At 48.2% G+C, this 25,355-nt stretch overlaps 1 protein-coding gene across 3 annotated transcripts in view; it reads left to right on the forward strand.

The window, feature by feature from the left end:
- The window catches only part of LOC146862153 (RNA exonuclease 1 homolog), a 919,286-nt gene that overhangs the window by 174,471 nt on the left and 719,460 nt on the right, over positions 1–25,355 (forward strand). For all 3 annotated transcript variants that reach the window (XR_014978103.1, XM_085641330.1, XM_085641329.1), the window contains exon 4: positions 24,421–24,622. Coding sequence is in view for 2 of the 3 variants with exons in the window: in XM_085641330.1 (XP_085497456.1) it covers positions 24,421–24,622 (202 nt within the window). In the remaining variant the exon portion in view is untranslated. The remainder of the gene's footprint in view (positions 1–24,420; positions 24,623–25,355) is intronic.

Here is a 25,355-nt window from a genome sequence, read left to right on the forward strand (position 1 = left end):
TCTCGAGTCCGATACCCCTCTCGATCCGCAGGCAGGTGTCTCTCAGGCACGGGGGGGACCACCCCGGGATCCGCAACGCCGCCAGGGAAGTTTGATGCAGGATAACTTCCGAGGCCGACACGGAGCTCTCAGCTCACGAATCCATGCTCGGTGGAGTCCAAGCCACGCCCCCCTTGCCCCTCCCCCTTATGCCTTTCATTTTACCTCAGTGGGATCTTAATTTTGTTCTCACCTTTCGAATGTGTTCACCACTTGAGCCTATGCACAGCTGCGCTCAGACTGCTGACCACCAAATCTGAAAGAAACACGTTAGTTAGATTTCTTACCTTAGAATATCCCCAGGCGTCTGGCTGGATACGGAAATATTTTCGTCAGCAATACCCTTGCGCGTCGTTAGGCGTCGTCTGCGGCTCCGTGTCCATCGTCGGCATCGTGATTGCCGGGATGACATTGTCTGAGTACTTAGACGCCGCCCTCGCGTGCTGACGTCTGTTTATTCCGCGCCAGTAAGCGCAGATCCGGGAAGAGCATACCCTTTTAGTCACTTTTTGACTAAACTTTCTAAACCTTTTTGGTTCCCATTTCGAGTCGACCTTGACTCCTGGTGCCTGTAGGGATGCCCAGGTTCAAGCCGTGCGACGCCTGTCACCGCCTGATGTCGGTCACGGATCAACACCGCCGGTGTCTCTACTGCCTTGGGGCCGACCATGATGCCAAGTCGTGCCTCGACTGCCGGGCCTTGACCTCGAAGGCTAGGCGGGAGTGGTCCTGCAAGCTGCTCGAGATCGGACAGTCTGCTATGCTCCGCGCCGCTCAAGGTCCCAGTCAAGGAGAAGGTCGAGGGACCGGTCGCGGAGCTGCAGCCATCACCGCTCGTCGGGGTATAAGTCCTCGCATTCCGGTAAGTCGAGGTGCAGCAAGAAGTCGAAGAGATGACATCGCTCTTCTGAATCCCCTCGCCGGTCGCACGACTCGGCTGGGTGTTCGGGTGGCACCACCCGCGCGGCTCCTTCGGAGCCGCAGGTGTTGCATCCGGCCCCATACCCTCTGGTCCCTGGGCCTGATGCGACTCCGGAGATCCGAGACTTCCTCATTGCCATGAGGAGTCTGACTCCGCTGTCGAGGCCTGCCGGCACGCCTTCGGGCCCCGTAGGTCCGACTGGGAGCCCTAGCAAGCCGGTGGCTCCGGCCCCGGCGCCGTCGTCTACTTCGGTCCCGACGCCGCAGGCCCCTGTGGTATCCAGTTTAATAACACAACAGACCCAATCTGTTAAGTACAGAAACATTTTAAGAACTGTGTAACAGGAATTGAGAGGTATCAAATTAACCTCTTCACACTCACCCCCAATTATCTAAATTTGTGGGGTGAATACCTGGTTTACCAGGATCTGTACTGATTTATAAAAAGATTGCAAGAACCCTAAACCAAAATGACACTGCAGGTGTTAAAACAATTGTCAATATGTGAAAAAATATTTCATCACAAAGGTATAGCACCCCACACCTTGGTAAATCAGTGAAAAAATATGTGCAGAGCAAGGTAGCACCTCACATGCGCAACACCTTAGCGGGCTGAAACTGGTTAGATCATCACCAGTACTGCCACGTTTCTCATCATAGGTTGCCACCTTGTTCAAAGAAAACTGGATAACCAAACCAGAAAAAATCATGAAAAACATGAAAAAACAAAAGGTGAAAATATGTGAATATCACACACCAAAGTCCTGACTTTAAAATTGATAGAGACCCATGACTGCCACAATTTTATTCTCTACTCATGGGTCAATTCCAAAATAAAAAGTGCTGTATTTTAACAGACACGAAGCCAATGAGCCGACATGTTTCATTGCCTTACTTTTACGGCAATTTTTTCAGGGCAACAGGACTTCATTCACCTTGTCAGCACATTTTGTACTGAACTATTTGTGACTGCAAAACATAGGAAAAGGGTTCTTGCCGTTACTCACTGAGTGCCAGGACACAATCCCACATTATCCATTTTTCCAATCATATATAAAAACAAAGGTTTCTCGTTACCCGTTGTCAGCCAATGTTTCTCATACCGGCTCGACAGCGTCTAAAACAGGTACTGTAAATGTTGCAGTGATCCTATGTTTCACAAGCCCTCTTGTACTTTGGGCATTCTGTAAAAAGATTTCATAAACGCCTTCGTTCAGAAACCAATTTTTCACCCAATCACTTCCAACAAACGTCTAACATACCACTTATATTTGTCCGTTGTATAGATTGAAGGGTATTTATAACACTCTCATTTTTATCCCTTCTCTTCATTTAGAGCTGAACACAGGCTACCTTTACTGACTGGCAAAAAGCATTTCTACAAACAGTCAAGTAAAGTGGAGTTTTACACCGGACCGAGGTTCAAAACTCCCACATAAACATCCCTTTAACTCAAAAGAATGAATGTGCCCAAATCCGCATCTCTCCCCCACTCATACGTCTCACCGCGATAAATTGGCATCCCGAGCTTCGTCTCAGCCGCAGCGGGAACTTCAACGCGGCCAATTGATAAACCCGTCATCGAACACGTGACTTCCGTCAGTTTCATTGAAATCACGTGCCAGGTCACGTCAAAGGGAGCGCCATCTTAGAGTGTGCAAATATTCAAAGTTTTTGAGGGAACCGCTTGTGGAGTATTCCTAAATACCGGCATAACTTTAAAACACCTCACTTACTCGATTAATGCCACGATCATTCATAATGTCTACCACAGATTATTTGAGTCCTAATAATAGTGGCACGGTCTCCCAACAACTATGAGCACCCGTTGGTGTGTGTAATCAGAAGGCAGATTCTCTAACAGGAAAATGATGACAACTTAGCGGTTCTCACCAGCCAACCACCCAGTGTTTCTGGGATTTCTCATACTGTACCCAAACACCAATGTGGACATGGTTATTCGGTATTGCTTATTTTGGACATCTTTTAGATACGCTTATTACCAGCTTATAACTGGTCAATTCATAGGGGTAAGGGTTATGTTAACAGCCTTATAACAAACATTGTGAGGCTCATTTTTGCAGCACATACAGAGGGCATGCTGACACAAAGAAAGGCAATCACCATCTTATTCTTCACAAGGAGATTCTGTTCCATCCCATTGTTTAGTCCAATTCTGTCTGCCTTTTCAGAAAAAATCCAACGGGCCTCCTTATTAATTAGCAGTGTATCAATGTTTGAAGCATCACCCTTGACCTTTTCTAGAACAGTCCAAGTTAATGATCTAGAATCATGTTTCTCAGTGACGCAATGCTGCACAAATTTAGTGGTTAATTTCCCCATTCTGATGGTACTAAGATGTTCCTGAATTCTTATCTTGACCTTCCTTGAAGTCAGACCTATATAATGCAAGCCACACCCACACGTGATACGATAAATCACGTTCATTGTGTTACAATTGGTAAACTGAGTTAGATACCATGTTCTACCATCCAGTAAAGTCACTCTGTCACACTTGGAAGTTAAGCCACACACAGAGCATGACCCACATGGGTAATGACCCACCGGGAGACCAGAAGCATTTTTCTCTACTCTCACTCGAGAATGCACTAGTCTATCCTTCAGGTTGCCTGCTCTTTTAAATGCAAACCTAGGAGATGGCATCTTAAATTCTGCTGTAGATAACAGATCCCAATTTTTTCGCATCAGCTATCTAAGTCTGCTTGCTAGTGGATCAAATGTCATAACGACAGGCAAGCAGTCACTTTTGGTTTTTGAATCGTCTCCAAAAGGACACTGCGTGGTGTGTTTAAGGCTCTTTTCTTCGCATTTTTTACCACCTTTCTAGGATACTGTCTTTGAATCAATCTATCACTCAGCTCCTCTGACTGTTGCATGAAATCCGCCGTGGAAGAGCAATTCCTCCTGTACCGGAGGAATTGACCCACTGGCAGATTATCTTTGAGGGCCTGGGGGTGAAAAGAATTGAACAATAGTAGCGAGTTCCTATCGGTGGTTTTTTGGTGTACCTTCGTTGTCAATTGCCCCTGTTCCGCCCGGATATCAAGATCCAGGTAGGTTGCAGACTGGCGGTTGTAGGTCCAAGTGAATCTAAGGCTTTGGTCTAGTGTATTTAACCTATTCAAAAAGAGCAGCAAATCATCCTCAGTGCCTTCCCAGATACATAGCACGTCGTCAATATATCGCTTCCAGAGGAAAATATTCCTCTGGAAGGGATTGGCATGGTGATATATGTGATGTTCTTCAAACTGGCCTACATAAATGCAGGCCAGACTGGGCGCAAAGGTTGCGCCCATTGAAGTGCCAGAGACTTGCAGGAATAGATCATTTTTATAGCAGAAATAGTTCCTGGTTAGTGCGATTTCAATACATTGGTGGACGAACGACTGTGGTGTATCGTAAAACCACTCCTGTTCCTCCAGGGCGCGAGCTGCTGCCACCAGCGTCGCGTCCTGGGGGATACAGGTATATAATGACTCCATGTCTATCGTCACTAGAAAATGAGACTGTGTATCAAAGTTCACAGTTTCCAATACATTTAGAATGTCTCTAGTGTCCTGCAAAAAGGAGGCTTGTTTGATGACTGATTCTCTTAAGAAAAAGTCCGCAAATTGCGAAAGGGGCTCAAGAACAGATTGTATGCACGATACTATCGGGCGGCCAGGGGGAGGCCTGGCGGCCTTGTGAATTTTTGGAAGTATGTAGAATGCCGGTGTTCTTGATTTTGCATTCACAAGGAACTCAGCCTCCTTCGCAGTAATCCACTTCTTTTCTTTTGCTGTGGACACCATAGACCCAATCAGCTCCAGAAGTTCACTACGAGGGTCGCGTATCAAAGGATGGTAATTGTCACGGTTATTCAAAAGTCTGAGGACCTCATCCTCATAATCCCTGGTGTTCATTAGGACTATCGCACCCCCCTTATCCGCAGATTTAATGGTAATCAGGGGGTTATCCTGTGGTATCCAGGCCTGGATCCCGGTCGACGCCGGTCAAACTTACGACCTCTCCGCCGGCGCCATCTTTGAACGAAGTCGTCCCCAGGTTTAGTCCCGGTCCGGGCCTGGCGTAGGAGCGGCAGCGCCGTTTCCGATGCCGATGGATGACACATTCATCTTCCGCCCGGCTCAGACCTTACAGCCTGTCTACCAGGAGTCTGATGACGGGGATGACTGCGAGGGGTCTGAGGACCCTCTGGCACAGCAGTGCCAGTTTAGCCAGGACTGGGCAGAAGAGCTGGGGGATGCCAGTGGTCTTGACACCTCCCCGGACACTGGCTTCATCTCTCCATCTTCCGGGGCTACGGAGGAGGGTGCTACCTATTCTGTGGTGCTGCGCAGGGCTGCCGAAGCCCTTCATCTGGAGCTCCCTGCAGTGGCCGTGAGGACTAACCACCTCACTGAAGTGCTTCAACCGCCAGTAAGCTCCTCGGAGCCTCTACTGCAGTTCAATGAGGCACTGATGGACATTCTGATGGGCACCTGGTCCAAGCCCTCCACAGTCCCTCCTGTGGACCGGAACATGGCCCGGCACCACCGCCCTGCCCCGGGCGACCCCAGCTTTGTCGTTGTACCCCACCCGTGAGAGCCTGGTTATCCAGGTATCTACCTCCCAGACCGCCTTCCCGTCTGCTCCTCCGGATCGGGAATCAAAAAGGTTGGAACAGTTTGGGAAGAAACTGTTTTCCTCCCTTAGTTTAGGGTTGCGGTCTATCAACAGCACGTGCCTTTTGGAACGTTGTAGGAGAGTAGGGTCTGCTTCCTATGGTCACCCCCACTTTTTGCTTTTGTTTCACTGGTTTTCGACTTAGATGTGGCTGTGGGCCTGCTAATCAGACCCACAGCCCAGCTGTTCTCTCTCTAAATTCATACTATGTACTTTAGGTACATAACCCAATTGGTAAGGATCACCTTATAGGGCCCTGTACAGTGTACCTTGGGTACCCAGGGCATGGGTGTACCCTAGGCCTACCAGGGGCTGCAGCATGTATTATGCCATCCCTGGCTGGCCTCCCATCATGACACAACTGGCTGATCACTCAGCTGGGGCAAGGTCATGTAATCACCCCTTGCTTAGGTATAGTATCCCTATACCTACCTTATGTATAGACACATGGGCAACCTTTCAGCCACTCCTATGGCAGGCCTTAACAATCCTGAAGGCAGAGTGCTTGGTAAAATGTGAGATGGTGCTCTAGCAGGAGCTGAGTCTGTCTGCAGCTTTCGGAACCATGTCCTTATAGCTGTTCTATGATATCGCCTACCATATACTCCTAAAGTGCCTTATAATCCTCGCGGTTATGGTAACTATGGTTTGGCTTTATCAAAACATGTTGTGTAAGGTGTCTAACACTTTGGAATACTACCCCCACACCATTTCTGGCGATGAGGATAGTATTCCTCCCTTCTAGAGGGAGAAGACATGTTGAAGACCTACTACCCGGTTAAAGTTAACCTGAGCCCCAGCATCACAAAATGGATGCTGCTGCCACAGACACAAGTCTGACCTCCTGCTGCTGGGAGTCCTTCCAGCGAGGGAGGCTTGGACAATGGGTTTCCTGCCTTGGGAGGTGCTAGCACCACCCTAGACAGGGCTTAGTGTATTGGGGCAGGGAGGGATGAAAGAAACGAGACACTGCCTGGGGCACACAAGGTGTCCCATGCATAGTCCGGTTCAAACCGGTGCTGGGGCACTCAAGCCCCAGTCCTGGCGCAAAAGTGGACAAAGGGAAGGGGGTGTAACCACCCCCTCCCTGGTCCCACCCATAGGAGGGACCTAGCAGGTAACCCAGCCCCCAGATTAGTATAAGAGTGAGAGCTGAGTCCCTAGGACTTTGGATTACCCTGAACTGAAACTAGACACGAAACTCTGGACCTTCGACATTCGACGACAAGAAGACTGAAGAATCTCCCTTGTGGCCAAGGAGTGGCCACCCTGTGCAAACGGGCACCTACAAGCGACCTGCCGTTTGCTTTGCCCAAGTTCTACGAGGAACCGACTGCAGAGCCCGACCAGCGCCTTTACCTCCAGACTTCTCTCACCCTGATCCACAGCCAAGCTGAGATCCGTGGAGGCGACGAGAGACGTGGGACCGGCTACCTGGGAAAATTGGCGAGTAGCTTCCAGCGCAGCTTCTGAGGCATCCTCGAAGTTGTGCTCTGGGGATTGAGAAGCCCCAACCCCGAGCACCATCTGCACCGAAGATCAGCCCTCCACACTCCACGAGTTCTGCGTGGGGCCCTTCTGCATTTTCCTGCTTGACGCGTCTGTCCGGTTGCTTGCCCGTTGGCTGGTAGCCTCAGTGACGACGAACCCTTAACTTTTCCCCGCTGGTTTGGCTCCTCCAGACTGGCCCTTGCTTACCTGTGAAAGAAGCACCTCAGGCCTTCCTGGTCTGCACCTGAAGCGAATTTCCATTTCCGCGTGGGTTGCCTTTGCCAAGGCTTGTTGACTCCAATCGGGACGTCGACTCCGCCAGCAGCAAGATCCCTCGTGGGACAGCTCGTACCCTGGTTCTGGTCGTCCTCTACGCCTCCTGGTCCACACAGCTGCAGAGACAAGCTTCAAGACATCACCTGTGTTCTGCACGACATCGCCTGGTTCCTTCCTGGTTCCACACGGTCACTGGCTAGTGACCCAGACTTTGTCCCCTCTGCTTGCAGGTGTTCTTCCTTCAAGATCCATCCTTGGATCCACCGGACATCTTCCTCCTGGCCGCCTGCTAGCATCTGTTCTTCAGGCAGCCATAGGATCCAGCGACAACACCCGACACATCTTCACACCTATGCACCCGTCTCCTGTGGGTGAGGTAACGCGAGTACTCCGGTGCTCCAGTGGATATTGACTATCCAAGTGTCGAAGTCTTTAGTTGCTTCCTCCTAGTTACTTCGGAAGTGTCCTTATTCTTCCTATTTCTAATTGCTACATTCCCATTGACTTTAATGTAACCCGCGTGTGTGTTTCCACACTGCACACGCTTCCCGTGGGCCTCCCACTTCCTAACTATTGGTTGGGTCTTGTAGCCCCAGCGATTCCCTTGGCCTACTCCCTGTTCGTGATGTGGTACTTATACCACTTTCTTAGTATATGGTTTGCGTGGCCCCTGGGCCTAACTGTATTTTTCCTGTGTAACTTAACGTATGCTACTTAAGAAATTGTTGTTCTTAGACCTCTGAACTCAGAGTGCTGAGGGTATATGTTAGAATAAATACATTCTAATTTTATATATATCTGGTGTGGTGTCCTTTCATTTGGTATTCAAGGGATTATAGTGGTGTAACAGCTGGCTTCACATGCCATACAGAGATTAGCCTAAGACTGCTCTTGTCCATGCTACCACTAGGATAGCTGGTCTATAAGGTTGACTTTACAACCAATCACCATAAGCGTTGTTTGGACTGATACAAGGTGTACACTAGAACTAGTGACATCATATATCGGGCCAACTTCTCACAACCGTTACACCCACTCTTTGTGGGCTGCGGTGGCGGACGTGCTGCCCCAGTGTCCGGAGGAGGCCCAGACACGGCTCGCCCAGGCTCTTGCTGAGGGGCGGGATGCAGCACGGTACTCGATACGATGTGGGCTTGACACAACGGACTCGCTAGGTAGAGCAATTGCGACCATGGTGGCGATTCGTCGCCACGCCTGGCTGAGGTCCACGAATTTCTCAGGGGATGTCCAGAGCACCCTCATGGACAAGCCCTTCGATGGCTGTCGCCTTTTTGGCGACAAAGCGGATTATGTGCTGGAGCGCTTTAAGGACTCCAGGGCTACGGCCAAGTCCTTGGGCCTCTCGGGCCTGCGCCGGCAAACTTCCGCTTTTCGCCCCTTTCGTGGCCAAGGAAGGGACGCCCCTACACGTCCGTCTAGCCACAGGCCGCAGAACCAGCCTCATCGCCGTCGCGAATTCCGCCGAAGCGGAGCAGGGGGACCGAGCCGGTCAGCCCACATCTGCCCCAGCAGCATCTGCCTCACGGTAGGCCACGAGCACTTTCAGTTTACCGTGCTCCCCTTCGGCCTCACCAGTGCCCCTCGGGTGTTCACGAAAGTGATGGCAGTGGTCGCAGCTCATCTGCGCAGATTAGGGGTTCTAGTCTTCCCCTATCTCGACGACTGGCTGTTGAAGGCGGGCTCCCCCCAGACAGTAGTTTCCCACCTCCAGTCCCTCCCAGAAGCTCCTTTTCATTGGAGCAGTTCTGGACTCGACATAGTTCCGGGTCTATCCTCCAACAGCGGGTTCGGGATATTCAGGCTCTGATTCCGATCTTACAGCCTTTATCCCGGATTTCGGTCAGGTTGGTGCTGCGGCTACTGGGTCTGATGGCCTCCTGCATCCTGCTGGTACATCACGCCAGATGGCGGATGCGGGCTCTGCAGTGGGACCTGAAGTTTCAGTGGGCCCAGCATCGGGGCAACCTGTCCGACCGCGTCCTGATCTCAGAGGGTGCTGCAAGACAGTTGCAGTGGTGGCTCACGGACCGAGATTGGGTCAGTGGCAGATCCCTCTCCCTACCCCAACTGGAGCACGTAGTGATGACGGATGCGTCCCTCCGGGGAGGGGGGTGGGGGGGGCCACATGGGAGAGGCGGAGATCAGAGGCCTCTGGTCTCCGGTGGATTCTCGGCTCCATATCAACCTATTGGAGCTGCGGGCGATCCGGCTTGCACTGAAGGCATTCCTTCCATCTGTCCGGGGAAGTGTAGTGCAGGTGTTCACGGACAACACCACCGCCATGTGGTATTGCAACAGACAGGGCGGGGTGGGGTCGTGGACCCTTTGTCAGGAGGCTCTGCGCCTCTGGACATGGCTGGAACATCAGGGCATCACCCTGGTGGTTCAACACCTGGCGGGTTCCCTGAACGCCAGGGCGGACAAACTCAGCCGCCGGTGCATGATGGATCACGAATGGCGTCTGAACTTGGACGTGGCGCAAGGCCTCTTTCGGCAGTGGGGATTGCCTTGGTTCGATCTATTCGCCACCGAAGAGAACGCTTAATGTCATCAGTTCTGCGTGTTGGAATTTCCAAGGCGGCACTCGCTTGGCGACACTTTTCGTCGCGAGTGGAGTTGCGGTCTGTTGTACGCATTTCCGCCTATACCACTTCTGCCCAGAGTGCTGAAGATCAAGCGCGACCGGGCCCAAGTCATCCTTGTGGCTCCGGATTTGGCACGAAGATACTGGTATCCCGAGCTACTCAGTCTGTCAATCGATCCCCCGATTCGACTGCCTCTTCAGGAGGACCTTCTGTCGAAGCAGTAGGTGACTGTCCTCCACCCGAACCTGTCCAGCCTCCACCTCCCTGCGTGGAGATTGAGCGGCGGCAGTTGATGCCATTTGACTTTCCTCCTGAAGTCTGTGATGTCATTCTGGCAGCCAGGCGTCCCTCCACTAAAATGGTATACGCCTGCAGGTGGAACAAATTTGTGGCATGGTGCACAGCAAAGGCTGTGGATCCCCTTTCCGCCCCTCTTTCTGAGGTTCTCCTCTTTCTACTTTCCCTGGCCCAGCAGGGCTCTGCTCTGGGCACCCTCAAGGAATACCTTTCAGCTGTTTCTGCTTTCTTATGGCTTCCTGATCAGTCTTCTCTTTACAAGTCCCCTGTTGTTGCTAGATTCTTTAAAGGCATTACTTGTATGTTTCCTCCTGTCCCCTTCGTAATGCCTCAGTGGGATTTGAACCTGGTGTTAACCTATCTGATGTGCGCTCCTTTTGAGCCACTTCATAATCGTCCTCTTCGTCTTCTGACTCTTTCCTGGTTGCCATCACCTCTGCTAGATGGGTGAGTGAGCTCCAGGCTCTCTTCTAAGCCTCCTTTCCTCTGTCCATCCGGACAAGGTTGTTCTCAGGACTCGTCCTTCCTTTCTTCCTAAGGTGGTAACTGCCTTTCACATCGGCCAGTCTGTTACATTGCCCACCTTCTTTTCGCCTCCGCAACCCTCGAAAGTGGAAGAGAGGCTCCACCGTCTGGACCCAAAACGAGCACTGTCCTTCTATCTGGACCGTATGAAACTGTTCCGGGTGGATGACCAATTCTTCGTTGGTTACGTGGGCGCTCAGAAGGTGCGGGCAGTGCACAAGCGGACCATCTCTCGGTGGGTCGTCTTGTGCAATAAGGCATGTTATTCCTTGGCTAAGAAGGAACCTCCTGTGGGGCTACTCTGGCCAAAGCGGCTACTACTGCCCTGGGTCGGGGAGTCCCTCTGCAGGACATTTGTCAGGCAGCTACACGTTTGCTAACCATTACTGCCTGGACAGCCAAGTCCGGAGGGAAGGCTTCTTTGGCCGTTCTGTTCTCCTCCAGGACTTCCTGGTGTGATCTTGGTTCGCAGACCCACCGCCGGGGTTGGTATTGCTGGGGTTTCTATTCTAAGGTAAGGAATCTAACTAACGTGTTTCTTTCAGATGAACAAGTTACTTACCTTCGGTAACGATATATCTGTAAGAAACATTAGTTAGTTGGATTCCTTACCGCCCCACCCATCCTCCCCGTTCTGCAAACTGATATCTAGGGTTAAGGTCATCCCTTTCAGGGCCCTAGATTTATGGCACCAGTGTCGGTCTCTTGCATGGCTCTGCGTTCCTGGCACGGAAAGCTATGTACAAGAACTGACGTCAGCGCGCGAGGGCGGTGTCTAAGTCCTCCGACGTCATCCCGGCGATCTCGACGACGGATGCGGAGCTTCAGACGACTTCTAGTGACGCTCAAGGGTATTGCTGACAAATCTTTCCGGAGCCAGCCTGACGCCTGGGGATATTCTAAGGTAAGGAATCTAACTAATGTTTCTTACAGATATATCGTTACAGAAGGTAAGTAACTTGTTCAATAGTCTTCCTTGTGGCTATAACATCTGCCAGGAGGATTAGCGAGTGACAAGCGCTCTTCGTTAATCTTCTGTACACCTCCTTTTTTCCCAGATAAGCTTGTCCTTAGGGCGCATACCTCCTTTTTACCAGAGATAAAAGGTCACACCTTTTAATATCTGGCAGAATATCACACTGCCTACTTTCTTCACCCCCTCTTCCTTCCAAGGAAGAGGTTAGACACCATCATCTGGACCCTAAAACAGCGTTGCCATTTTGCATTGATTGTACCAAAGACTTTAGGGTGGACAATCAAATTATTTCTGGTTTTGTGGGTGCGAAGAAAGGCAAGGCAGGTAACAAGAGAACCTTCTCCAGATGGATTGTCCTCGATATCAAAATCTGCTACGCCATGGCTGTGAAGCAGACCCCTTAGTGTTTGAGAGATCATTCATCTAGAGCTAAAGCTGTGATCACTGTACCATTTAGAGTAGTCCCAGTTCTGGACATCTTTCAGGCAGCTACGTCTGCATTGCTTCACGCTTTCGCTAAAGACTACTGCCTAAACAGTCCGGTCTGGCATGATGGGCATTTTGTCTGTTCGGTCCTCTAGGACTTCCTAGCGTAACTCAGTCCGTAGACCCACTTCCGGGGAGAGATTGCTTTGGTATCTTTTTAAAGTAAGGAATCTGCGGTTAATAGTCTGTATCAGATGAACAAGTTACTTAGCTTTATTAACTCCTTATCTGATAGACTCTGATCTAACCGCAGATTCCTCATTTCCTGTTCTTTCCTCCTTATTCTGCGAACTGTATATCTCACATTGAAGCGATCCTTCAGGACATCACCTTGGCACAATGGTCATTCCACCTCTTTGGCTCTGTGCTTCTGGTGTGGAAAAAACAGTAATGAACTGAGGTCAGCGTGCTAGGGTGGCACCTATATAGGTGCCGTGGATGACGCCTTGTGGAACCAAACTAGACCACCCACTGGAGCACAAGGGGACTGCTCAAGGTTCCAGATCTAATTTGGCACCTGGGGAATATTTTAATGTAAGCAATCTGCAGCTAGATGGTCTCTACCAGATATGGCTTTACCGGAGGTAAAAAACAAGGCAACAGTGCAATGTAACAGTGGCCGAATGACCATAATATTTATTATGTTATATACCTACCATTGTACAACTGTACAATGGGGCAGGTGGGGGTGGTTTGAGGGGGATGGTGTGGAATCAGATCTCTGATCCATGGATGAGATAATCCTCTCCTCCATGTCCTTAATAGAATTGAAACTTTCTGTTAAAATAGCTTCCACATTTTTTCATTCTGTGTCCAGAACGGAGGCTAGGGTTATGCTAGTTTAAAGCGAATACATTACTAGAGAAGCCGTATGCATGACATGCTTTAAGTAGTAACTTTTAAAAGTAGAGTTGGAGGGCCAGCCAGCTGTATTCATTATATCCTCCATCCTAGAGTAAGTCTTAGAACCAATTGCACCCTTTAGGGAATGTACCTAAAGATACCGATATCAGTGCCAACTTTTGGATCACTCATCAGGCAATAATGTGGGAAGACACCACCTTGAAAGGCTTCTTGGTGGGAAATTAGTAATTGTCGTGCTCTTGGAGGATGTAGATCTTTGATCATATCCTCGTACGCTTCAATGCATCTCATTTATTTATTTAGTTATTTATTTGAGTTTTATGTAGCGCTGGCTAGACCCGGAGGTATCAGAGCGCTTTACATGAGGGTAGTTACATAGGTTACAAATTACACATTGTTACAGAAGGTACAACAGTTAGTTACATCCATTGGTTCTTGGCGTGTAGAGGGGTAAGGAGGTAATGTAAAATGGTGAGGGGGAGATTAAGCGGAGTATAGGCATAAGAATAGACAAAGCAGATAAGTGGAGAGGAATTCAGGGGAGAGAGAAAAAGATAGAGAGGTAGCCAAATAATGAAGGCGGGAAGCGCAGGGGGTAGGGGACACAGCTTGGAGACAGGGAAGTAACTGTGTCTGGCGTCTGGCTGGGTGGGAGACGTCGCCCCGTGGGACAGGGATCCATCTTAGTCCTCAGTTATTTGATTCCCATTGACACAGACTCTCTCAGCGGGGTCGCTGAGCCTCCAGGGCATAGATGCTGGATCCCTCCCCAACAAGGGTAGAGGAGTGCTTTGGTCACGGGCACACTCTGAAGAATGAATGAATGAATGAAGGAAGGAAGAGGGGTAACAGTGTCCGACATCCGGGCAGGGTAGGAGATTGCTCCCAGTGGTAAGGGGATCAATCCCAGTCCTCCACTATGTGTCACCCTTGTCACTGTGGACACTCTCAGAGGGGTCTCTTACTCCAGGGCAAAGATGCTGGATCCATCCCCAACAAGGGGAGTAGGAGTGCTTTGGACAAGGGTATACTTATGGGGGCCATTTAAAGGAGTCAAGCTAGTAGACAAAGGCACTCCATGTAAAAGGGTCTAATAGCATTGCAGACGAGGAAAACAATGTCCGATGTCCGGCTGGGTAGGTGACGGCTGAGGGGTGAACCAGAGCCCAACTCCTCAATAACTGCATAGTACAGCTCACAGGGCATCGGCCAACGTTGCTTGGGCACTGAGGTGAAAATATTAGAAAAGGTTTATATAGCGCTGGCTTGCCCCGGGGGGGGGGGGGTGTATCAGAGCACTTAACATGAGGAAGGCGTACAGTGGGCAACATGGTTACATAAGATACTGGAGCATAAACATAGCATCGAGAAAAGAAATGTGATGTCTAAATCACATCAGTTACTTAGCACATTTAAAAAACAATAGATAAACAAGTTCTGTGGTTCATGGATTGGGGGGGAAAAGTAAAGGGGATTAGAAAGCAGATCTGGTCTGGCAGATCTGTTATGGAGGAAAGTATTTGAGGATACGACAAAAGTCAGAGTATGCGAGTCTGGTAAGGGTTCAATGAAAGAGCAACATCTAGTACCTTATACCATCACTGCGTCGGGTCGAAAAAGAAAGAAAAGGCATGGATTCGAAACGAGCCACAAGCGTGCCTTACTGTGACCAAAACAAGAAGTGAGGGGTGTGGGAGTCATAAGGGGTCGAGCGAAGGCAAAGGTTGTGTCCAGCGTTAAGAGCCGATAGTGAGATTCGGGCGCAGCCGCAAGATGAAGGATCCAAGTCATGGACCCCAAGAACTTCAAAACAAAATGGAGGGGTTGCGGGAGAACAGAAAACCAACAAGGTCGAAGAAAAAGAAACCAATCCCATGAGAAGGGCTGGATGAGGAAGGCAGTCACCAGATCAGGCGGGAGGAAGGTAGGAGGTCGACGAAACAATTCACGGGTAATCATCGTCAGGGAGGCTCATCGCACGCGTCCATCATGCAGCAAAACTGGACTAGGAGAGCAGCTGCGGGGTTAGGAGGGCACGCAAATTCGGAGAAGACATTGTGGGATCAGGCTCACCGGTACAGGGCAGCTGCGTCGCAGCATTTCCGTCGCTGCCCTTGTTGATGGAAAGAGACTCGTGAGTCCATCCGACCTCCTGGAGACGCAAAGTGTCGGAGCATTTTCTTTGCTGCTTCTGTTGCTGGAGAGAGACTTGCGAGTCCAACCGGTCTCCCGGGGAAGTAAAGCGGGATGTCCGGCAATCAGCGGTCTAGATCCGGAAGGCAGGTGAGGGCAGCAGCGCCGCAGCATTCTCGTTGCTGCTTTCTTTGTGGGACAGAGATTCTTGAGTCCCAGAGATGTGAAGCGGGATGCAAGGCAGCAGTAGCCCTGGTCCCAGAGGCAGGTGGGTCAGGAGGGCTGACCACCAGCCAATTCCCCAAAGCAGCTACCCTCAGGGGCCCAGCTGACAGGACTGCGCTACTGGAGGGGGGGGGGGGGGGGGGGAGAACCGCCACCGGGTGTTTAAGCAGAAGACCAGTGGCATCACTGCATCAAGCTCCTGGCCTCAGAATGTGGTCGCGTAGATCTCCAGGCGCCATCTTGGTCCTCTCCCGTACGGGGACTCTGTGGCTCATCTCTCAGGCGATCAGAATAACAGAAAGGCAGTGTTGAGTTTATTGTGATCCGCCAGCATTCCAAATGCGGAATTGGTGAAATTTGGATGCAGCGAAGCGCCTCTCCGGATACTGGAGAGCTGGGTCCACCATGGAGCTTCAGTTCAGAGCGGCCATCATGGTCGCTGGCCCCTAGGGTATAATTTGGTTATCCTCGAAAGAGTGGTGTGACACCACTTGGGAAATTAGCCTCTGTCTAGAGATATGTAAAGTACTCCCTTCTGGGGTAAATACTAAACCTGTAATATCCAGAGCCTGGATATCCAAGACTCTTCTACAGGAGATTAGACAAAGAAGCATATCCAGCTTACCTGATAAATTCTTGCTCAAGAGGTATTTTTTGTTTTGCCAGGAGAGAAACCCAGTTAACATCCCAAAGGGAAGAGTATTGTGGTTCTGGTGGAGCAGAAAGTCGAATTCACCTCATTAGTTTCTTCACAAGGATGTTCTCCTACAGGACCAGCTTTGATAAAAGAATGGCCCAATGAGATGGCTGATCTGAAGGAATTTACTGACCTGTAAACCATTCCTTGTGAGGCCTTCTCTGATAGGAAGTTCAGAATTTGCATACTTTTGGACCCTACAGGATCAACGTTTTTTCTGTAGGAACAAACCCAGCCATCTTGTCCAGGCTGATAGGTATCTGTTGAGAGTGGATTCTGCCCAAGCTTTGTATCTGAGCCTATTCTGAGAGTCCTGGGATTCTCTATTGTTGCCTGTACTCCACCATGCAATAATTCGCAGAGTGCCCTCTACTGCCAGTGTTTTAGGAGTTGCTGGATTGACTGTGAAGGAGATCCTGAAATAGATAGAGGCAAATTGGAGCATCCCAGATAAGTGCCATCAGAGCGGGATGCTAAACTTGAGAACTCCATGAGTGGGGTCACTATTACCAAGCCCGCCTATTGTGCGGATTTGGGAATTATCTGACACAGGGAAAGTGTATATCCTCTCTCTTTACTCAGAAGTGGTAACTCACTTAAAAGAGTAATATACCTTTGTGAATCAGGCTGAAAGATTGTACTTTCTGGATACCTAAGCAAGTGTTGTGACTCAGGCTCTACCAACCTTTATTCCAAAGAGGCTAAAATATTAGCACAATTAAACAATGACTCACTGAGCTCTTGGCATAAACCTCGCAGAGAAGGATGAGAAAGGAAAAGCATTCCTCATAATTCATCTAAAGAGCAACGCTCCCGGATAATTCCACAATGCCTGCCCTGCCCAAACCTAATGTCAGTAGTCTGACAGCCGACATGTTGAATACCGAGGACTACCTTCATCCTCAGTTGTCCGAATGGCCTCTGGTGCAGAAGTGGGCTGCGTATGTGAAAGGGTGTCTGAGAAAGCCGCTGTACAAGGAAACTTGCAACAACCTGCAAGGTGAATGCACCCCCCCCCCCCCCCCCCATCCCTAGACAGGAAAGTGGCACTTTTGCCCGAAATTAAAACAGATTGCAACATTCCTAGCCAAATATATCAGCAACCCAAATACGGGTATTGGCATGTCAGGACAAGCTCCTTGACATTACAGGGCTCCTAACGATGACCCTAGTCATGGCCGAGGAAGCCAGGAAATCCGGGGCTCTAGTATAATCTATGCCCTCTCAGTATGGGCTTAACTGGCCATCATCTTGTATGAATGACGTAGGTCCCTTCTTATCAAGGAAGACCCAAGCTGGGGACCTTGTTTACCACACAGGCAGGAGCGGTACTTAAGGGAGTCTGGCAATTCGTTCATAAAGGAACCGGGGACATTTTCAGTTATATTCACTTCTCTTGACAAGGTGCAGGCATCTATTAAAAGAATCTATGGCCCAAAGGTTTTCACGAGGGCAACTCGGATTGCTTTGCTTCCCAGGCCGCCCCTTAGGTCAAAGCTCGCAATATGGACCAGGCAAGACAGCCAGATTTCGTTTTTTTTTTATCCTTTCAATGGATGGGCACGCCAGCATCATTGCAGAGGCAACTTCAGAGGGAGCAGTGCGCAAGGAATCCATAACCGTAAGAGTTACCCCTTCATCTTAATTATGGATATGGGGCAGGTTGACACACTTCACACAACTGGTGCGTGCTCATCACCAGTGAATGGGTGTTGGAAACTGTGTGGGGCTTTCAGATTCTACAGCTCTCTATCAATCCACAAACTGCACTTGTGTAGTAAATTACACTTTTGTAGCAAGTCCAGCACTGCACATGACTAACCACTGATACTGCAACTCCCCCCATAGAAAATTATTATTATTAAAGTAGGGACTTGGTACAATAGCGCAAGTTACTAAAAACATTCAACTTATGAATACTGAAAAGCAGTAAACATACTCAAAAGCTAAGTTACTACAAAGTGCAGTTTGTGAATATGGCCCTTTGTGTGTAAGTGTGTGTCTGAAATTGCAGGGTTTTACGCTTATAATGGAATGTATATATTCTTTATTCGATCAAAAGTATGATCATTTACAAAGTTAATACAGTTCATAAACAATAAAAGCAATAAAAGTTAAAATACAGTATTCCATAAAAGTCATATAACAAACACTGTAGCAGCACTGAGAGAGAATATATAAAATACATGATTCCGTTCCCAGGAACTATATTGATATGTATTAACCGGTCGTATTTTCAAGAACACTTTTAGACAAGTTTGTCTTTTTCCACCAAGCATACAGCAATAATCTCGATTTCAAATACGAGCCACCTAGTGGTGTCAGATCTAAGGATACGCAATGCTTCACTTGGACATGTAGACGACAGACTGGAGTTATTCAGGTTTTCCTGTAGCCGGCGTAGGTGGGACAGCAAAAGAAAAAATGATCGATGGTCTCTGATCGGGTATGACAAGTAGGGCACAATGGTGTTACAGCTGCATTTTCCCAGGCGCTTCTTCTTGAATTTAGAGGTAGAGCCCCAAGTCTCAATTGAATGTACAGAGCTTTTGCCTGTGGGGGTTCGATGTCATCCATAAATGTTTCAAAGCCAAACCCTCCTTTACAGTTTAAAAAAACTAGCGGTTAAAGTGCCATGCGCAATGCCTTCTAAACTCTGGTAATCCATAAACCCCCAGAACCTTTTTTTAAGAGGAACCATCGATTTTGGTATGGACCCCGGGTCCTCCCAGACACACCCCAACCCTAGTTCCAGAAACCATTCCTTTATTTTTTTTAAACCATTTAATGCGGCCGGAATGTTTGTGCAAAGCAATCAGTTCCTCCAGAGCCTCCTTCAACGGGATCGGTGTGTTACTGGTCCAGATTCTGATCCAAAACAGGAGTGCCCTAAGAATAGCAAAATGGTCTATAGGTATTAAGCCAAGATCAAGTCTTAGCGGCAGAAGGGGGGTGCTCACAGGTAGGTTCAGAATCGCCCTGATAAATTTGTTTTCTGCTAGGGTTAAGTCTTTTAAGTTTTCCAGCCCCCATAACTCGCCCCATAAAGGGCTGCTCCTAGTCCTTTGGCCCTATGAAGTTCCAAGATGGGCGACACCGGTCGGTATGGGGACGCCCTGGCCCTCCGGACTATCTGCATGTTGGAGGGTCAGATTGCTCTTCTCAATTTGAGGTGTCCAAACCAACCTATCACTAATACGTACACCCAGGTAGTCAAAATATTTGACCTGCCCCAGTGCTTGTGCGCCCAGCATGAGTTTACCCTTATTTAATTTGTAGGGATTTAATGTCATGTTTTTTGTCTTGGAACAATTTATTTCTAACCCCTTCTCCCTACATACTTTATCAAATTTGTTCAAATGGTTCTGGATCCCTTTTGGTGTTCTGGCAATAAGTAAAGTGCACTCGGCGAAAAGCAGACAGGGCACTGAACTGCCTGCTAATCTTGGTACAATTGTATGGTCAGTTGTACAATTCTTCTATTAAACCATTAATGTAGACTAGAGGGTAAATGGAGTTGGGGCAAGGACACATCCTTGGTGTACACCTTTCCATACTAATATGTCAGACTACCATCAGTGTTCCACCTGACCTTTGCATATGTATCGTGGTGTAAGCGGATCAAGATATTAAGCATATAGGCTGGGAGACCTAGTTCGCTCAGGGCTAGCCAAAGTTGGGTGTGATCTATCGAATCGAAGGCCGTTTTTAGAGCCACAAATACAACATACCGGTGGCCACCTCCGATGGTCACTTCCTTCCAGATTAATAGGAGAAATCTGAAAACTTGGTCAGTGGTACTTGTGGAGGCCCTGAATCCCGCCTGAAGGTCTGAGAGGATATTATCCTTGATACAATTTTGGATCCTAGATAGAATAATTTTACAAAAGATTTTTTGGGAGGTATCTAGAAGTCTGATCGGCCTTTAGTTACAGGAAGCCCCTTTGTTTCCCTTTTTGTGAATAGGGATAATCTCGGCACCCCTCCAGGTCGCCGTGATTTTGCCACCAAGAATGATGGCATTAAAAACTACTTGAAGTAGAGGTCCCCATATTAAAGGTTCGGCCTTGTACATGTCTCCTGGAAGTTTATCTAGGCCCGGGGCTTTCCCACTCTGTAATGCCTTTATGGCTATAATAGTTTCCTCTAGGGTAATGACTGTCTCCTATGTTAAAACTATATTTAAATATCTCGATTGCGAGCCAGGATCAGACAAGCCCCTTGTCCTGCGTATAGCTCTTCCAAGTACTCCTCCCACACATGGGGCTGTATATGAAAGTCAGTTTCTGTTTTTAAATTGGGGGAACCCTTGGACAAGAGATGCCTAAACAGTTGGCTATTCTTTTGCTTTGACGCCTCGACAAGCATGGCCCAATTTTCTGCCTCCCATTCCCTTTTTGCCTTGGCTTGGGTCAGTTTATAAAGCTTCCTGTAATTTTTTGTCTATGGGAAGTTTCGATTTTACTGCCACAATTAAGTCCGCCTTGGCTTTACCACAGGCCTTATTAAACCACGGGGCTGTTTTGCAAGATGGCCATTACATTGTTTGTAGAATACTGGTCTAATTGGGGCGTTCAATTGAAGAAATAGAGCCATAGTGTCATCTATGCTAGTGGCAATAGTACTCGAATCCACAAGAGTCTGCTCCACCTCAGAATACATTTTCAGAAGAGCAGTTGAATCAGCCTGTATCATTGACCATTTGACTCTTTTAATGTTACTAGTGATAACCGGTGCGGTCATAGGCCCAGAGTTGCCATACAGTAAGGCTGTGCCCGACGGTGTGAGAGCCAGAGCATTGTGGTCGCTATCTTCCCGTATTTATACAGCCATATCTTGAACACTAGGCCAAAGTTAAACATCGACAAGGATGAAATCAATCCTAGTTTTGGTTGCCCCTCACTTGAACGTGTGGCATGCTTCTCTATCAGAATCAGTCCGACCATTACACGCTTGTGCCCCATGAGTATTAATAAATGATAAAACATGATGCCCCACCCTAGTGTTTCTTGATGGGTGGTATCTGAAGCTTAGCAATCCCTTTGTATAAGAACTAACATTAGATGGAGATAAAGCCAAAGTCTACACGTTCGAAAGTTGTGGTAAAGTTGCCTGCAACTATGAGTCGGTGATTCCCCTTAGCAGTTTCAAGGTAATTAGTTAATGTTAATGTGCCTGATAACTTGTGAGGACTCTTAAAGCGATTATAGATGTTAAATAACCTAACTTGGATGTTCCCTTTGAGAGAGGATAGTTTTAGCCCGAGTATTTCCACAGAACTGAGGTTTAGAACCTTGATTTTGCAGCCCAAGGTGTTTTTGACCCAGATTAGAAGACCACCAGCTGTGCGACCAACATTAGACTGCTTTGCTTCGACACTGTATGTAGTGAAACCCACCCTATGAACACGTTCAACTGCCCATGTTTCCTGTAATAGGCATAGATGAAAATCGTCAACTCACTTAGACCAGTCAGGGTCAAGTAGCTTGGGCCTTATGCCTACAACATTCCAGGATAGAAGTTTAAGTTCCTGGAGTTCGATTATCGGTTCCTGAGTGAGTCCTATGTTAGTTACTCCCTTGGGCTCAATTTGTTGGTGGTGATGACATTTCATGATTGCTTGGGGCAGGATTAATATTATAAATCGCAGGGGTTTCATCTAACTGTGAGGTGGGTGGTTCCTGTACGGTGCTTGTTGGGGGAGGAAGAACTACGGGTAGTCAATCTTGGTAATCTAAACCACTTAATGTTTGGCATCTATTTTGTTTCCAGAGGGGTGACCTCCAAATGCATAGAGGGCGACCTACGTGGTAGCCCAGTAGTCAGAGAGATCCTCCCTCTGCATTCAAGATGCCTGTAGAAAAACCCAAGCAGTAGAATGTCAATCCCCTGGGCTGGCCTCCGATTTATGGGAAGTGGCTCCCTACCAAGCAGCCGACTAGTTAAAATTAGAGATCTACAGTTAATCATGATGCAATCTCCAGTATGGGATTTGCGTAGAGGGCCTACCCAGTTTACCCGCCTTAGTAACAAAATGTCATGAAATTTCTGTTTGTGAAGCTTGTGTTCTGTAGTAGCCAGTAACATACTTTATTCTTTAACTGGGTCTGCGATTCATTTGGTTTTCCTTCAGCGGGGAAACGTTAGTAAGAATTGCCACATAAGGGCAATACTCGGGTGGAAGGTGAAGGGTCACCTTATCGTCTCGAATAGCTAATTAATTTTTGCGCGGCAGGTTTAGTGTTTGATGTTTGGGGCATACCCGGATTCCATTGGTAGTTGCAAAAGAGGGGCTAGGCCTAGTCTTGCCAGGGGATGAACGTGCTGAGCCCTGGTACCTAGAGCTTGCGTCACTGAGTGTTTTTGCGGCACTGCATTGGTAGCGTTTATGGGGTGAGCATGAACAGCAGGACAGGATGAGTTGCCGCACGTAGCTGAGGCCCCCTCTTCAGGGTTGGTGCTCCCCCCATGATCTAGGCCCTTATCCAACTCTTTCTTTTTAGCCCCATCCCCTGATATCATATCAGTAAGCAAAGTATGCATTAGAGCTATGTTTGATTCTAATTTGTCCAGTCTTTCTAAAATAGGTAAAACGTTGTTGGCAATTGTTTCCTCTATGAGGGTTGTAAGTGCAGCCATGATTTGCAGAAACTTGTCCTCGAGGTGGGATGACAAGGTTAAGTTGGAACCAGTCGAAGTTGAAGAACTTTGTGGTGGATCAGCGTAGGCTATTGGGTTTGGGGCTAGAAGTTTTTTCCTAGATCTGGCCCGTATGCTCCGTGTAGGCTCCAGATGATTGATCTTTCTTTTCCTTTTACCTGCTAAATCACATACTGGTGAGGCTTGAGGTGTTCTACAATGCAGCAGGACAGGTGGAGAAGTTTCTATAGTCCTAGTAGATGCATGATAAAATTGACTTGTGTCATTAGTTTCATTGGTTGGGGCTGGCTGCGCAACGGTCACAAGTGGGTCACCCCCTCCCACAGAGCTGTCGTTCAACTACTTGGATCTCCATGTCAATGGCCTTAGTGGGCCAGAGAAGAAAGCAATCAAGTGTAGAGTTAGACAAGGATTTGGGCGTAGCCACCTTCACCCCTCGAATTTTTGGTATGGCCCCCATTCCAGTAGGAGATGAAGTATAAACAAAATGTGCTTACTTGAGCGAGAGGAACGGACCAGCGATGGCAGGTGTGCAGATGTCCAAAGATGACCAGAGCCAGGGGGCCTCCCCTTCCTGCCACAGACGGGGGCCCTGTGGTGGCTTTGAGCGCCTCGGGCGCAGCGGGAGTGACACGGCAGGTGGGCACCTCCTAGCGCCGGTGTCACTGGGGGTTGGAGTCCCCCTTCCAGGCAAGCGGCAATCCTCTCGGGCTGGAATGTAAGGTTGTTGAAAATTTATGAATCTGGATGATATCATGTGAACGTAGGTGTAGGGATAAATATGGTAACATAAGTGTTCTAGACAAGGCAAAGAGATAGTTGTCCATTGGTAAGGTAGACTCTCACGAAGTCAGAATATTGTGGCTATTCGTGATCATTCACCATATTTTTTTATCAGTCACATTTCCTACAAAAATGTACTTGTGGAATGAAGTGCACATGGGATCAAAATGCTTCAGCTTATACTCATATTTTCTGCGTGCCCATGAAGGATGATTCTCCGCCTCTAACCCCCATACCCTCCTTAGCATTTGTTGGTGGACAAAACCTATTACATGGGTTAATGCAAATGTCTGGCATATTTGGTCCAGTCGACTATTCACTATACTAACAATCTGCTGGATAAAGTGTGGAGGAGTAGTATGTATATGAATCTGATTTGCAAAGATAAATTTGTTTATTCTTAAAGATTTGTGAAACTACTTGAAAACTAAACCGGTTACCCGTTGGAGAAAGCTACAGTGTGTGTGAGCTCTCACAACCCCTTCCCATGTGAGCATATTCTTTCTCAATGGTCATTGAGATGGTTATAACGGATTAAAATATACTGAACGTTTATTAATTGGAATCAGTTATGATGCTATCCATTGTTCCACTCTGCTGGCTCTTCCTAAACTGGTTTTAGCTAGAATTTAAGAATTGCATTTGAAAAAGTATGCCGCAAGTGTTTGTTGAGAGCATAGATGTTTGTGGTCTGATCATATTTGGACAAGCGCATTGTTGAAATCAATATAGTAATTCAAAATTGTTGTGCCTAGGCAAAATCGAATAAAGAGGTATTGGTGCCCCTCAGAGAACCTTTGCCACAACCAGTGACACATACCAGAATACGCCAGGCTCAAGAACAGGCAACTCAGATAACCGCAGCGGTCAAGAGTGGGCAACGTTTTGTTGCTGCTGCTTCAAGGCACAAAATAATATCAAGACTTCCAACCCAAGTTCACCGAATTGGAAAAATCGGTAATGTTAATTATTGTGTGTATTTGAAAATGTAATAAGTTGCCCTTTTTTCAACATCCTGTCTAGAACGATCAGTTGTGTATTGTGTGTAAGTGTTGATTATTCTAGCCATCAAGTAAGCTCTAAGATGTAACCATCAATCTTTTGAAGTTAGTTAAAATGCGCTCTGTTAGACCTGTCAGCCCTTTGGGTGGTCCCTCCTCATCATTATTTATTTTGTCCCACTTTTGCCTCAAACCCTGTTAGTATTTTTCCTTTTTGGGAACCACCAGACTTTTTCGTATTGATGCAGATTCAGGGAGCCATTTTATCTACCCCTGGAACTTCTGTCTGAGGGCCTGGAGCACAAAATGGTGGCCACCTGTGACATCATCAGAACCCACTGGAACCTACCAGCACCTTCCAGAACATTCCAGAACCCTGTGACAGTTGGAGGCGGTTTGGAATGTTGGGAAGCTAAGCCAGAGTTGACAGTTGGAGCTGGCAGTTGGCACCTGACTGGTGAAGAGAGAGGAGCACAGAACTGAAGGAGGAAGGAGTGAGGCAGCAGGGGTGGAAACTTGTGCCTGGAGTGGGGTCCATAAACCCACCCTTGATACTAGTCCCTACTGACTGAGCCCAGCCTGGAGCCCTGTGTGGCAAAAAGCAAGAAAAACCATCTTAAGGACCTGGACAGCAGGAACAGGCCTTAGAAGTAAAGAAAAGCCAGAATCTGACCTGTTTATTGGTTTCC

This window comes from Triturus cristatus, chromosome 2_2, assembly GCF_964204655.1.
Source record: "Triturus cristatus chromosome 2_2, aTriCri1.1, whole genome shotgun sequence".
In the NCBI taxonomy this organism is placed as follows: Eukaryota; Metazoa; Chordata; class Amphibia; order Caudata; family Salamandridae; genus Triturus; species Triturus cristatus.